The sequence below is a fragment of the Benincasa hispida genome, chromosome 5 (assembly GCF_027475165.1).
Source record: "Benincasa hispida cultivar pf3 chromosome 5, pf3_genome.v1.1, whole genome shotgun sequence".
NCBI classification, from domain to species: Eukaryota; Viridiplantae; Streptophyta; class Magnoliopsida; order Cucurbitales; family Cucurbitaceae; genus Benincasa; species Benincasa hispida.
In genome coordinates, this window is record NC_143482.1 from 38,955,322 (window position 1) to 38,969,744 (window position 14,423).

General features: G+C 34.4%; 1 protein-coding gene across 4 annotated transcripts in view; it reads right to left on the minus strand.

The window, feature by feature from the left end:
- The window catches only part of LOC120078734 (Ankyrin repeat family protein with DHHC zinc finger domain-containing protein), a 31,866-nt gene extending 29,925 nt beyond the window's left edge, over window positions 1–1,941 (minus strand). Inside the window, exons 1-2 of one of the 4 annotated variants that reach the window (XM_039033041.2) lie at window positions 1,706–1,941; window positions 41–333 (exon numbers count right to left, since the gene is read on the minus strand). In XM_039033041.2, coding sequence (XP_038888969.1) covers window positions 41–274 — 234 coding nt within the window. In that variant the 5' untranslated portion in view covers window positions 275–333; window positions 1,706–1,941. Of the gene's footprint in view, window positions 1–40; window positions 355–1,705 lie in introns of all 4 variants that reach the window. The other 3 variants (XM_090313982.1, XM_039033042.2, XM_039033043.2) reach the window with 3 other exon arrangements.
- Window positions 1,942–14,423: the final 12,482 nt, after the last annotated feature.

The following is a 14,423-nucleotide window of genomic DNA, read 5'->3' on the forward strand; positions in this document are numbered from 1 at the left end:
ATATCATTTCAATCAAGCGGGCAAGAAGAATTCAAAAAACCTCAATGATGTACTGGACGATATCGGGGAAGTTGTTTAGAGCAGCCCATTGCAGAGCATAGTACCCGTTGGAATCAGGAACCAAAATAGAAGCTCCATGCTCTTCAACAAAACTCCTCACTTTCTGGAAATCTCCATAAGCAGAAGCAGAGTAGACATCCACGATGGCAACTTCAGGATTTGTCTGAGATTTCGAGTTGGGTGATGCTACAACCTCAATCTCAGACGATGCCATGGGGTAAAACTTCGGGTGACAAATCCAAGGTAGGCACCAGTGAGATAGCTGAGTGCACTCTAAAATACCAAGGAAAGCAACTAAGAGTGAAAATGTAAGTTGGATATCCGAAACAAGCAAAAAACAGGAACAACAACAACAACAACAATCAAGCCTGCCTATCCAAGATTATTTGCAGTCTCTAGCCAAAAGGAGGCTACCATTGCACAGTGCTAGAATTTGGAATATAAATCATGGGACCTTGGTTTGCAGTGACATCTTAACTAAGAAGAGATTCTGGAATGGTCTGTTCTCTCTATTCTACTTGTGGCCCCTAATAACCCCATGGTGGATGACAAATGGAGATGGAAATTGGATAAGTCAGGCCAGTTTACCACTAAATCACTCACCTGACTCCTACTATCAAGTGTTAACAATCAGAACGCTTTCCTTTGTTTATAGTGACTTCGTCCAATCATTTTGAAAGGAGAATGTTATCAAGCTTCAACTACCATATGGTCTTCCCAAATGACCCCATCATCCTATTGAATATGCTTCTTATTGGTCATCCATTCAAGAACGAGAAGGTGATCTCGTGGACCCTCATCGTCAAAGGCTTCTTTTGGCTTATATGGAATGACGGAACCATTGTATTTTTTAAGATAGAGATACGAAATTCACTCAATTTTTAGATTATCTTTTATATACATCTCTGTCTTGGTGTAAATTCACTTCTTCTTTTTTTGTGATTATAATCTTACTTCTCTAATTGCATAGTGGAATAGCATTGTGTAATCTCTCATTGCTCTTTCTGCCCTTTTGTAATTTCATACCATCAATGAAATTATGATCGAATGTTACTCACAAAAAAAATTATTTAAGAAACTAATATATATATATATATAAAGTTCTAAAAAAAACCAAGGGAACCTTCTCTGCATGGTATCGATGCAATGATGGAGAAGGATGGGGGAGAAGAATTAATAATCAAAATAGTACAGTTATCGTGGGTCTCATTCAACCATAGAATCTATCAGGGTCGGCAGAACGTAACAGAAGGATTCCACAGTTCAATAGAAAAAAGGGATTCTTTCAATCTTTAATATAAGAACCATTAAAACTTTTCTTGAAAACCCCAATCATATCTCTTGCAAACGGTTCCCAGGTAATCTTCCAGAAATTCCCAGTAAATATTAAGTAGCGTCCGGTGAAATTAGTGCATATCCCAAAAGGTTCCATCAGAACCTTCACTAACCGATTTTTCACTTAATCAGATTAAAAAAAAAAAAATAAAAAAAAAAGTCAAGAAGTAAAATGGAAGCAAATTAGTAAGGGCAAGTCAGAACAAAATACTCCTCAATTCGATTTTAGTGGAACCCATCAACCAAATCAGACTAGTAAATTCGGCACATGAGCAAAAACCAACAGCTATGATAGAAATGGATACAATACCAGGGAAAGAACAGGGGTAGAGAAAATTCCTGCGAGGAGATGGAAAACCCAAGTGGTTGAATGCTGTGAGGATAGCCGAGGAGAGTGCCAGGGGAGAAAATTAGAGAACTGCTATGAAATCCTTGAAAGCTGGCGTGAAGTGAAGACTGAAGAAGAAGGGTCGAGAGGAAGTAAGCAGTGGAATTGACGGAATGTTTCTAAAAGATTGTGACAAAGAAGATACATAGGAGTTAAATAAAAATTAAAAATGGTAAACACGGTAATAAATATGGGTGTGCAGCAGTCAATTGGAGTCGATTTTTCGACCATATTACCACCAAAACCAACCATTATTAATTTAATAAATATTCAAACCAATCTGACGAGTGCAAATAGTCAATCGATTTTGGTTGGTTTAACTTTTTAATTATTTTTGAAAAACAAAATCCAAATCGACGCCAATCAAACCCCTCCTCTTCTTTGACCAATCAACTTTATATTAGTGAACACTATTGAAGTTTCTACATTTATCGAGAAACTTTATCTTCTCTTTTTTCTCCCTCACCCTCTAATATTTCCAATGACTTTGCTTGTCGGACAAATTTGTATATAAAAACATTTTTGAGAAAAATGTAACCATACATATTTGTATTTTTATTTTAAACATTTTTTATATTGTCCATTTCGAGCATAAACCTTTTCGGCTTGACTTTTGGGTTCACCTAAAAGTCGTCATACCATTGAAAATAATCATCCTCTTTTATATACTCATGATCATCATCTTATCTAGCCACATAGTACTTTGATCATATTCCCAACACCAACATACATGCATAATAAACCTTAATCTACAATTTGACATAAGACATCATAAAGAACCTTTAACCCTTTTTTTTTTTATGTATTTTTCACTCCAGTCCGCTAATGTGAAAGGATATAGTACTCTTGTTGTATATATGAAACAAGAGTATTTTGTCCCCTCAAGTAAACCTAGATTAACTAAGAATGGGTTTCTACCCATTAAATCAATACTCAATTAGGAATCCGGATTCATAATTAATTATATCACATAATATTGTCCAATCTAATAAAATAATCTGATGCAATAAAATATTAATTTGCATACATAGTTTATATTTTATTTGTACATATTATTATTTAAATACATGTAACAGTTGAAACTTTTGAATGCATTAAGGAAAATTAAAAATGAAATATAACTGGATTTAATTTTTAAGAAGGAGCAAAGAACAATAAAATAATATTTGACTAAGTGGTCCTCTTAATTCCACGAGCTTTTACAACATTATCTCCAATCAAACTTGAATCTCTTACACTGTTTGCACTATTATTTTCCACTAAAATACTTTTCTTCATCTTCTCCAATTCTTTGAGCAATGAATAAAATTTTATGATGCATACTTAAACAACTGTTCGTGTTCTGCTGCTAGTGAAGTAATTTGGCAAACATTACGACATAAGTGATTATGACACTTACCAATTGACTCTTTGAAATTTCCATTTGCCTCTATTTGATTCTCAAATTCACTTGAAACTCTAGCCTCTTTTGTCTATCTTTTCAAAATATATGAAGTAGGAATTTTGTTAACAATTTTCTTCTCAAGCACCTTAAGCAAGTGGGTACATAAAATACCCATTAAAGTGAATTTCCTACAACTACAAGTGACTGTTTGTGTTAACGCCTCATATTCAACCACCCTTTGATGGGAACTTTCGGAAGTTGACACTTTATACTCTGATGTAGAATCCAACTTACCAATCTTAGAGAGATTACATGTAAGAGTATCGACATACTCTTTTTGAAATAATTTAAACATCTCTGGTATATATATTTATGCAGCATGTTATAACATCTCTTTATTTATTAGCAAGACTGATGTCATTTGGTTCATCTTAAAATTTGTAATCAATTCCTCATATCTTCAATCAGTTAAAAATCTTTCGTAATGTTCAAGGAAATGTAAAATGTCACGACTTAGCTTTAAATATTTTTTCAATAAACTATTCATACTTTCACTCCATTGTGTACTTTTCATACCAGCTGTAGAAGTATGTCTCTCACATACCATTGCCCATTTTTCTCGTAATTCAAACAAATCTGTCAACCACTTATTATCTTTCAGATTATAAGTGTCCAACATTTTTTGCCATGCTCGCAACCAATTATCTTCATCTTCATAATCATATACAAAATAACTAAAGTCATGAACGAATTGGTTTGATCTATGAAACACGTGACTTAAATTTTCAGTTGCATTTTGAAAAATATGCCAAACACATAGGTAATGTTGAGCTTCAAGAAAGACTTCACTCATTGCTTTACCATTGCTGCAGATTGATCTGTAAGAATTGTTTTTTTGTTGTTTTTCAGGCATCCTCTCAAATAATGTTTCAAACAACCATTTAAACAATTTTATGGTTTCATCTTAGAGTAAAGCTATACCAAACACCATTAATTGTTTATGATGATTCACTCCAATGAATGGGACAAATGGCCGACCAAGTTCATTTGTACAATAAATAGTGTCAAAACAAATAACATCTCCAAAAAGCCTATAATCACAAATAGAATGTGCATCTGTCCAGAAAATGTTAGTGGTCATGTCATCTTCATCAAGTTGTAATACATATAAAAAGGATGAATTCTCCATTTGTCCTTTCTGAAAATATTGAAACAGAACTCTAGCTTATCCCTTTTCAATTCTTGATTTTTGTTCTTTTTGTATATAATTTATATAAACTTTATCCAAGAATCCCAAGTATTATCTATCACCAACTTCCCTACTCATTATTTCCATGGTTGCTTTAATTGAAATTCTTGATATGTCTGCATCATAAGCTAGAGCCTTTTGGTCACGGAAAATTCTCCTATTGACTTTTAAAATGTGCTTTATTGGTGTTCAAACAAGGTCGTAATTGTGATCTCCATTGAATGACACTACCTTGTATTTGTAACAGTACAAGTAAGAGTAAAGAACATGCAAGTGGAAACAATTTGGATCTAAAACGCTCTAATTACATCAAATTTATGGATTAAGCATGCTTGTTCAAAATCAAAAAACAAAGTTTGAAAAACAAACATCGATGTAGTTCAAAATTGAAGCAATCCTCCGATTGTTTTTTTATCACAAACGTTTCGTGGACCACCGCTAGAGTTTTCTCCTATTTTTTGGCTTTAAAACGAATGGTGGGAACCAAATTGTACTGAATTTTAAGGAAAATAGAGTTGGAAGAGAATTTTGTGTTTGTATTTTGAGAGGAAATTCTAGCTTCAAAAGTCCAAAAAATAATCCTTGAAATCTCAACATTCTTTCTTCTACTTAAAGAAGAAATCATGCAAACCAAATCCATCTCAAAGTGACACCAAATTGATCAAACAATAAGTGAAATTATATGTCTTAACATGGTGTAAAGAAGATGGTTTAGTCATAATCCACCTTTTCTAAAATTTCCATGAATTTTAAATAAGATTAATTCAAAGAACTAATCTTGAATAAAAATTAATTAATTTAAAAAATAATTTTAAACAAAATGAATTCTAATAATTAACTTTAAATAAAATTAATTTTAAATAATTAATTAAACAATTTAATTAACAATATTAATTTAATATCAAATATTAAATAATAATTAATTTACACCAATCCCGACCATGAATCTTTATTCATGTGTTTGATCTTTAAATCATATTTAAATATTTCCAACTCTCCTTATTGTTTAATTCATAATTAAATGATATGACGTTTAGTATATCGAATATAATTAATGCTTACTTCCTAAACATAATTTGAATGTTTCAAATTTCCTCATCAAGTTGTTCTAAGGTTTAATTTGATATGAGGTAGTAAGGGGATCTAATGGACCTACAGATCATGAGCTCCAACGATTTGAGATTAACCGGTTAAACTCTTTAACCTAGTTAACCAACATTCGTTAACTATCGAAAGCTAGCGATCGCCAAATTTGTCATTCCTTCATTCCAATCTCACGGACTTGTTACATTTCGGGTCCTTTTAGTCCAATAATTGCACTATCCTTATTGTAGATATATTTCTGTCCACTCAATATAACCATAATTAGTAAGTCAATCATTCACAAGTTGTTCATAATTATAGTTGGGTCAAAATTACCATTTTGCCCCTATAATTACATTTTGTTTCTTAAGTTCCATTGATCCTCTAATGAACAATTGATTTGTGATCTAATCACCAAACCGAGTCTCTCTCGGGTCAATGAGAGGGTGGGGTCCCTTGTTTAAGACCTGTAGTCAATACTTAAGAGAACAACCTATCTATTATCCCTATAATCGAGTAGGAATGAATTCTATAGAGCAAGACTATGTCCCCAACTATCTACTCGATCTTATCCCTAACATGGTAGGTAGGCTTATTGAGTCGACGAACTCGGGCCACTCTCACGCATGCAGATTAAAGGATAATTCTGAATAAAGAAGAGTTCATAGTTAACTCAGAATTAAGATCAAGTTACCTAGATCATCGTATTGAAATAGTTGGTCTTAACAAAAAACGGCGTTATAAAGTAAAAATGACTATTTTGCAGTCTAGTCTTATGCAAACTCATAGCATAAAACGCCCCTACTCGCATGTCTTCACGTGAACGATTTAGGATCAAATCGTTTGTATCAAATACAAAATGGGCTGCATTTATAGTCCCCAGGATAAGGTACCCAACATTATCCCTATACTATAGACCGTTTTGGTTATTACTCGAACTTGATCCACTTTTATGTCTCTACACATAATTCAAGTATTCATGCTATAACTAGGGGTTCTTAATTTATTGGACTTGGGGTTTTTAAATGCAATTCACATATTCAATAACATCTTCATTGAATAAATCTCAATAACAACTTAATTGTAAAATAGAATATGTTTATTGTTTATAAACCACGAGTTTTAGGACATAAAACACAACAAACTCCTACTTGGACTAAAACTTCAGTGGGATCACTTACATATAATGTTGAACGTGAGAAAAAAAACATAAATACAATAAACTAGGGCATCACATACCTATGGCTTCTCCTACTTGTCCTAGATTTACATAACTCGTAATCCTAGACTCACTAGGTGACCCTAAAATTATACCCATTGCAAACCTTTTGCTCTTGACCCTATTCAATGAACCCTTCTGGTTGAGCCATATAGATACTCTCTTCAAGATTGTCATTCGCAAAGGTTTTCTTGACATCCATTTAGAAAATTTCATAATCGTAAAATTTAGCAATGGATAAGAGTATTGTAATCAACTTTAGCATGGAAAAAGGGGAGAAAAAATTTCTTTATAGTCCACCCCCTTTCTCTAAGTATAACCCTTTGGTACCAGTCGAGTTTTAAAGGTCTGCACCTTACCGACTTCGTCTCGTTTCCTCTTATAGATCAATTAACAACCAATAGGTTATACTCCATCCGACTAATACAAGTTCTTAGACCGAATTGAAGTACATAGACTCAATTTTGAAGTCCATGGCTTTAATCTACTAGTCTCGATCTACATCATTCATTACTTGCTATAGGTCAATGGATCCTTAATGCAATCGTCGGGTATGACGACCTAAGTTTCTGTTAATCCCATGTAATAGTCAGGCTGATGGACAACCCTCCCACTGCATCGAGGCATTCTCAACTCTTGAGAAGGATGTGACTGACCAGAAATACCACCTTCATCAACAAATTCTTGTTAAAGGACCGGCTTGATCAATAACTCTTGTTAGTTTATCTATAGCTTCTTTGGAAATTTCACTCAATACTAGTTTACTGCGTTGTTGATTATCTCTCATATGGTCTTCCTCTAAGAATGTAGCGTTTGTTGACACAAACACTTTTTTATCTCGATGATCATAAAATAGACCACCTTTAGTTTCTTTGGGGTATCCTATGAATGGGCACAATTTTGAACGACGTTCCAACTTCTTTGGATTTTGCACCAACACATGTGCAAGGCATCTCCAAATTCTAAAGTGACGTAAACTACCTTTACGCCCTCTCCATAACTCATATGATGTTTCAGAATTTTTTTTAAGGAACCATGTTCAAAATGTATACAATAGTCTCTACTACATATCCCCAAAACAAATTAGGCAATTGAACATAGCTCATCATTGAATGAACCATGTCTAACAGGATTTTATTTCTCCTTTCCAATACACTATTCTATTGAGGTGTATTGGGTGCTAAGAACTGAAACTGGATTCCATGTTCTATCAAATAGTCATAAAATCTCAAGTCCATATACTTCCACCTCAATCTGATCGAAATGTTTTAATTGTTCTACTTAACAGGTGTAAAAGTTAATAAGCACTCTAATTACATTAATTTGAGATTAAAGCATGCATGTCCATATAAAAAAAAAAACTATGGTTTGAGATACAACCTTTGTAAAAACTCAAAATTGGTGCAACCTTTTGCTTGAATTTGATCACGAACACTTCGTGGACCACCGTTAGAGTCTTCCCTACTATTCTTCATTTTAGAACGGATTGTGGGATCCAATTTGTGGTGAGATTAAAGGGAATTTTAGATTGGAAGAGTCCTTGGTGTGAAGGAGAAGAGAACAATTTCTCTTTAAAAAATTTCAATTTCATGAACTTTTCTTCAACCAAAATTTCTTCTATTTATAGAAGAAACAAATGCAATCAAATTATATATTAATTTGACACCAAGCACTCCTTGCATATGTAGAATTAGGAGGTGTTTAAGGAAGTGAAAAAAGTGGGAAAGATCCACTTCCTTTAGTGTGGACACTCCTTAGCCCGAGGACAATCTTTCAAATACTAATACGAATTTTTCATAAATCCAAATTTAAACGAATTTCAATATTAATTCAATTAATTAATATTAAATAAAATTCATTTCTTTAAAATTTGATTTCAAATAAAATTAATTCTAATAATTAATTTAAAATAAAATTAAGTTTAAATAATTAATTAAACAATTTAATTAATAAATATTAATTTAATAATAAACATGAATCCCTATTCATTTATAATATTTAAATCACATTTAAATATTCTCCAACTCTCTAATTTGTTTAATTCGACAATTAAACATCAATTATATCACATATAGTTAACAATAATTCCCAAAACTGAATTTGAACATTTCAAATTCTCTCATCACACTGTCCTAAGGTTTAGTCCGATGTGAGCTAGCAAGGGGACCTAATGGACCTACAGATCATGAGCTCCAATGATTTAAGGTTAATTGTTTAAACTCTTTAACGTAATTAACCAACATTCGTTAACTACTAGGACATTCCACTAAAGCCTAGTAGTTGTACTCTTCTCACTGTAGATATATTTTTGACCACTTGATTTAACCATGATTAGTAAGTCGATTCTTTACATGTTGTTCATAATTACCGTTTTACCTCTGTAATTACATCTTGCTCCTTAAGTCCCACCGATCCTCTAATGAACAATTGGTTTGTGGTCCAACTACTAAACCGAGTCCCTCTCGGGCCACTAAGAGGATGAGGCCCCTTGTTCAAGACCTGGATTCCACACTTTAAAGAACAACCTATCTATTATCCCTAAAATCGGGTAGGAGAGAACTCCATCTTGTAGGATTATGTCCTCAACTATTTACCCAGTCTTACCCCTAAAATGGGAGGCTTATTGAGTCGACGATATTAAGCCACTCTCACACATGCAGATTAAAGGATAATTTTGCATAAACAGGAGTTCATAATTAACTTAGGATTAATATTGAAGTTACCTAGATCATCGAATTGGGATAGTCAGTAAACGGCGTTAGAAAGTAAAAATGACTATTTCGTGGTCCGGTCTTATGCAAACTCATTACATAGGACACCCCTACTCATATGTCTCCACATGAACGAGTTAAGATCACATCGTTTGTATCAAATACAGCGGGCCACATCCATAGTGTCCCCAAATTAAGGTACCTACTTCAATCCTTATACTATAGACCGTTTTGGCTATTACTCAAACTTCATCCATTTTTATCTCTCTATATAAAGTTCAAGTATTCGTGCTATAGTCATGGGTTCTTAGCTTATTGGATTTAGGGTCAAAAGGTGCAATTCATATATTTAATAATAATTTTATTGAATAACCTCGATAACAAATTTATTGCAAAATAGAATATGTTTAAAGTTACTGCGAGTTTTAGGGCATACAACCCAAAAATAGGTTCTCTATTAGGGTTGATGCCCTAAATTTCATAGGGTTCTATAGTTTATAATTGTATTGTACAAACATTTTATTTATTTAATAAAATATGATATGTTTATTTGACATTTAGTAGCATTAAACCCACAAACCAATAAACTAACATCCAAGGTTATCTTCTGTAGCTTAAACATGTATGTAGAGACATACGATAGATCATATTCAATTGATAACCTAAATGGTCTGTAGTAGATGGACATGGTTGGATACCTTATCCTAGTGACACTACGAATATGACCCGTTTTGTAGATGTTACAATTGTTGTAAAGTGTTACAAATGATCTGATCCTGATCATTTATGTGGAGAAATATGAGTGGGGATATGTTGGGGTTGATGCCCTAAAGTCTCGTGTCTTGTAGTTTGTAAACAGTTTGTACAAACGCTTGTGATGTATAATATATGATATTTACTTCACTTCTTGACTTTGCATATTTGAATGTTTTATTTGCTTTACCACAAACCAATAAACTTAAAATCTCTGGTTGTCTTTATGTAACTTAAGTATGTATATGGTGACATACAAGTGGATCATGTCTTAAGTGATAACCAAAACAGTCTGTAGTATGTGGATATAAGAGGAAAACCTTATCCTGGTAATGCTACGGATGCAACCCGCTTTGTGGAATAGTTACAAATGTTGTGACTTGTCACAGATGGTCTGATCTTGATCATTCGTGTAGGGGACATGCAAGCAGGGACATCCTATACAAAGAGTTTGTATAAGACCTGGCCACGAAGTGTTAACGTCTCATCATATAATCCCATTCATGACATAGACTTCACTTCACTAGGATGACCATAAGTAACATGACCACAATCCTGAGTGAGTTGGAAACTCTTGCCATTGAGGGTGGTCCTTTTATTTGCATAGGTGCGAGTGGCTAGAGCGCCGACTCAAACCTACCACTTTGGGAATTCGTCTGATTTGGGAGCTGAGAACTCAACTACACAAGATGGAGTTCACTCCTTTCCCGAAGCATGGGTAAGTAGATAGAATGCTCCCTTAAGGGCTGATCCCGGGGCTTGAATGGTGTGGCGCCACACACCTTCTCATGGTTCGAGAGATGTTCATATATAGTAAGACTATGTTGTATTGTTCATTAGAGGGATCAGTGGTACTTAAGGAGTAAAATATAACTAAAAGAGCAAAACAATAAATTGGCCCAACTGTACTTACAACCATTTGTGAAGGGTCATCATACTGATGATTGGTTATATCCGATAGACAAAGAAATATATCTATAGTAAGAAGAGTTCAACTGTCAGTTTTTAGTGGAATGTCTGACAGTTAACGGATGATGGATATCGTGGCTAAAAAGTTTAGTCAGTTATTCACGTATCGTTGGAGCTTCGAGCCATAGGTTCATAAGGTCCCCTTGGTAGCTTGGATACAAGTTGAGAATCAGTTTGTGGGTCAGTTTGAAATGTTCAAATTGACAAGAGGAAGTTCAATTATATAGTCAATTATATATGATATAATTGACTTTATGTATGAGATACATTAATTTGGAGGAAATTGGATATAAATATGATTTATATCTAGTGGAGGAAAAATACTATGATTAATATATGATATAATCCATAGGTTATGAATATAATGTGATTATATTTATTTTTATTAATTGGACAGTTATGGGATAATTGGCCAGTCTCTCTTCTGTTTTCATAACTAATGAGTAAGATGAAGAATCACTTAAATAGCTCACGATGTGTTAAGCATTTAATGATATAGTGTTTGAGAAGGTCATCGCTTAGTAAATCAGAGCCTATACGATAGTGCTACTTACTAAATGATCGCTTATACCCGTGCACGCCATTTACTAAACGACCGCTTATATTTTTCTAAATGATCATTTAGCGCCCGAGCTTTGCTAAACGATCGTATAGACGATCGCTTAGCTTTTTCTACACGATCGTATAGACAGTCACTTACCTTTTCCTACACAATCGTATACTTCACCTAAACAATCAAGCATCTTGTCTAACGATAGACGAGTTTTTCTCCTACTTGCTTGATCGTTGTATACGATCTCTTTTCTTCATCCCCTCTACTAAATCCAAACAAAGGCCACCCTTTGGATTCTCACTCCGAGAATATTGAGGGCTCCGAGTGGTGGTGTTATCCCCATTTCCTTGTGTTCGTGCGAAGCTGTTCGTGTAGATGATCGAGGTGTAGCTGGATGATTACTTTCGGGTCATTCGTGGAGAGAGTGAGATTTCAAGTGAAGAAAAGTCTTCCACTAGTATGTTCTCTCGGTCTCTTATTTAATCATCTTTTAAGCATGCCAGTAATTTAGCGTTGTGAATGTATATTTGTATGTTTGAATGTATATGTGAAAATTTTATCACAATGAATTGGAAAGATCCGCTTCCGGTCATAGGTACTCTTGTATAAGAGTTTCTTCAATTGGTATCAGAGCGAGGTTTCTGATATTCCAATTTCATTGTTGCAAATAATTGCATTTACATTCTCGGTGGGTGCAACATGTCTACTCTCTGTTTTAATTGTTAAATCGTTTGTGGATGTGTGGATTAATGGAGTTTTCTGGGATGAAACCTCGATTTGTTAAATTCTTTTATATTTCCAGTTAATTGTAAAGTCCCCTGAGTTTTTGGGCATAATTAATTGCTATCGAGTATGCAATTTCAAAGTTAGTTTGAGTCTTAAGTTGTTCGTGAAGAAGTTTGGAGCAAGGGTTGTTGTTCTTCGAAGAAGAGGACGATCAAACATTGTTCGAATCGTGTAGACGATGAGGTGGACGATCACTGAGTATCGGATGCGCGGTTGTTGTTTAACGCGCGCACGCACTAGACAATCGTATAGCTCAACAAGTCTCATCGCTTAGTTACTGACTATACGATTGCGGAGTAAATGCGTGGTAAATCGTTTACCTTTCGTGTGTTAAGCAATCGTCTAGACGACCAGACTTTGCGCCCTCGTTGTTGTCTATGCGATCGTTTAACTTTCGCGCTATCGTCTAGTGTGCGCTACACGATCGTTTACCTGGAGGTGTTTACTAAATGATGGGAGCTTTGCCCGGCAGTTCAAGACCCGGTCCACTTGTGAACTGGTTTGCTTGGTGGAAAAATATAGTAGATATAATTTTCATTCTCGTTTTGTGTTGGTTCATCCCAGTCCATTAATATATGGTTTTATACATGCAATGTATATGTTTTTTTTTATGTCATATGGTATGCACATATAGAAAAATCCCACCTTAGTTATGCATTGATCATGCATCATTTCTTTATTATAAGTGTTATGATTTAGAAAAGCATGTTTTAAATTACGTAAGTGCATGCTCATGCATCATATAATATAAGAGTTATATTTATGCATGCATTATTTTTTAAGCGTTATAAATACCTCGTTATGTGACAATGTATGTTTTAGTTGTTTCTTTTATAAAGGTTATAAAATGAAATTAGAACTAAAATCAATAATAAAAGGTTAAAGTGTAGCAAATCTATCTATAAGGGACCTTTTGTTTAAGGCGAGTTCTGTCTAGGCTGGGGTATTTAAGGTGACGGCAACGGAACACCCCTATCTGGGAATCTACCTAGGAAGGTGAAATAGATAGATTTGATGCATGCATGCAAGTTAAAGACAGTCCATTAAAGAGTTTAATTGTGACTACTTGAACTTGTTTTTTTTATTTCAGAGACAAAAGTTATTTTTTAGTAGACTTAATAAATGACTTAGACCATAATCAGTAGTCGAATTGTATAGGTTTATAAACCACTAGGTAGAACATTTAGTGAGAGGTACTTAGGGCATATGATGCTTCATTTAAACCTTTCACGTTTCTCCCTCATAGTCCACACCGTGAGATCTACCCTTGGCCTCGTGATACCCTAGAAGTGTCCCCCTAAAGGATGGTGTTTAGATATCAAGGTAGATGGATAAAATGTTCATAGTAAGTGGGAGCGAGAAGTGCGATAGCATATCCCACGATCTCTCTCATTGGATTGAATAAAGTTTCTGCGCATCGCCTTGAGGCACCCTGGGAGTGTCCCCTTATAGAATGGTTGTTTTGCGCGTTTCTTTATTTGATCTCCTATAAGAGGATAAGGTTACTTAATCTCTTGTCCTAATCTGCTTTTTTCCTACGGTGGGTGTATTAGGGTGGGACTCTGAGGCCGAAAACGAGAGGTTACACTTACGTGAAATTGTTAAGGGTTAACAGTTATGGACCAAACAAATGGTGGCTGTTAGGTTCAGTTCCAAGAGTTGGTTCTGCCTAATAGTTGAGAATGTCTCATTCCAGTGAAGGGGTATCTGATCACCCCACTGGTGATGTTTGTCCTGCCTCGCTGGGGCATCATTGCAAAATAGAAGTCTTATCACTTAGGGTACTTGGAAACTGTTTTGCTAAAACTAATTGGTTAAAATGTGGTTTTGCAAAGTCTTATAAGAGTCTATTCACTTTTCAACAACAGTTTTAAAATGGCTACAACCACTATTAGTTTACTTAGCGCCGAAAAACTGAATGGCCAAAACTACT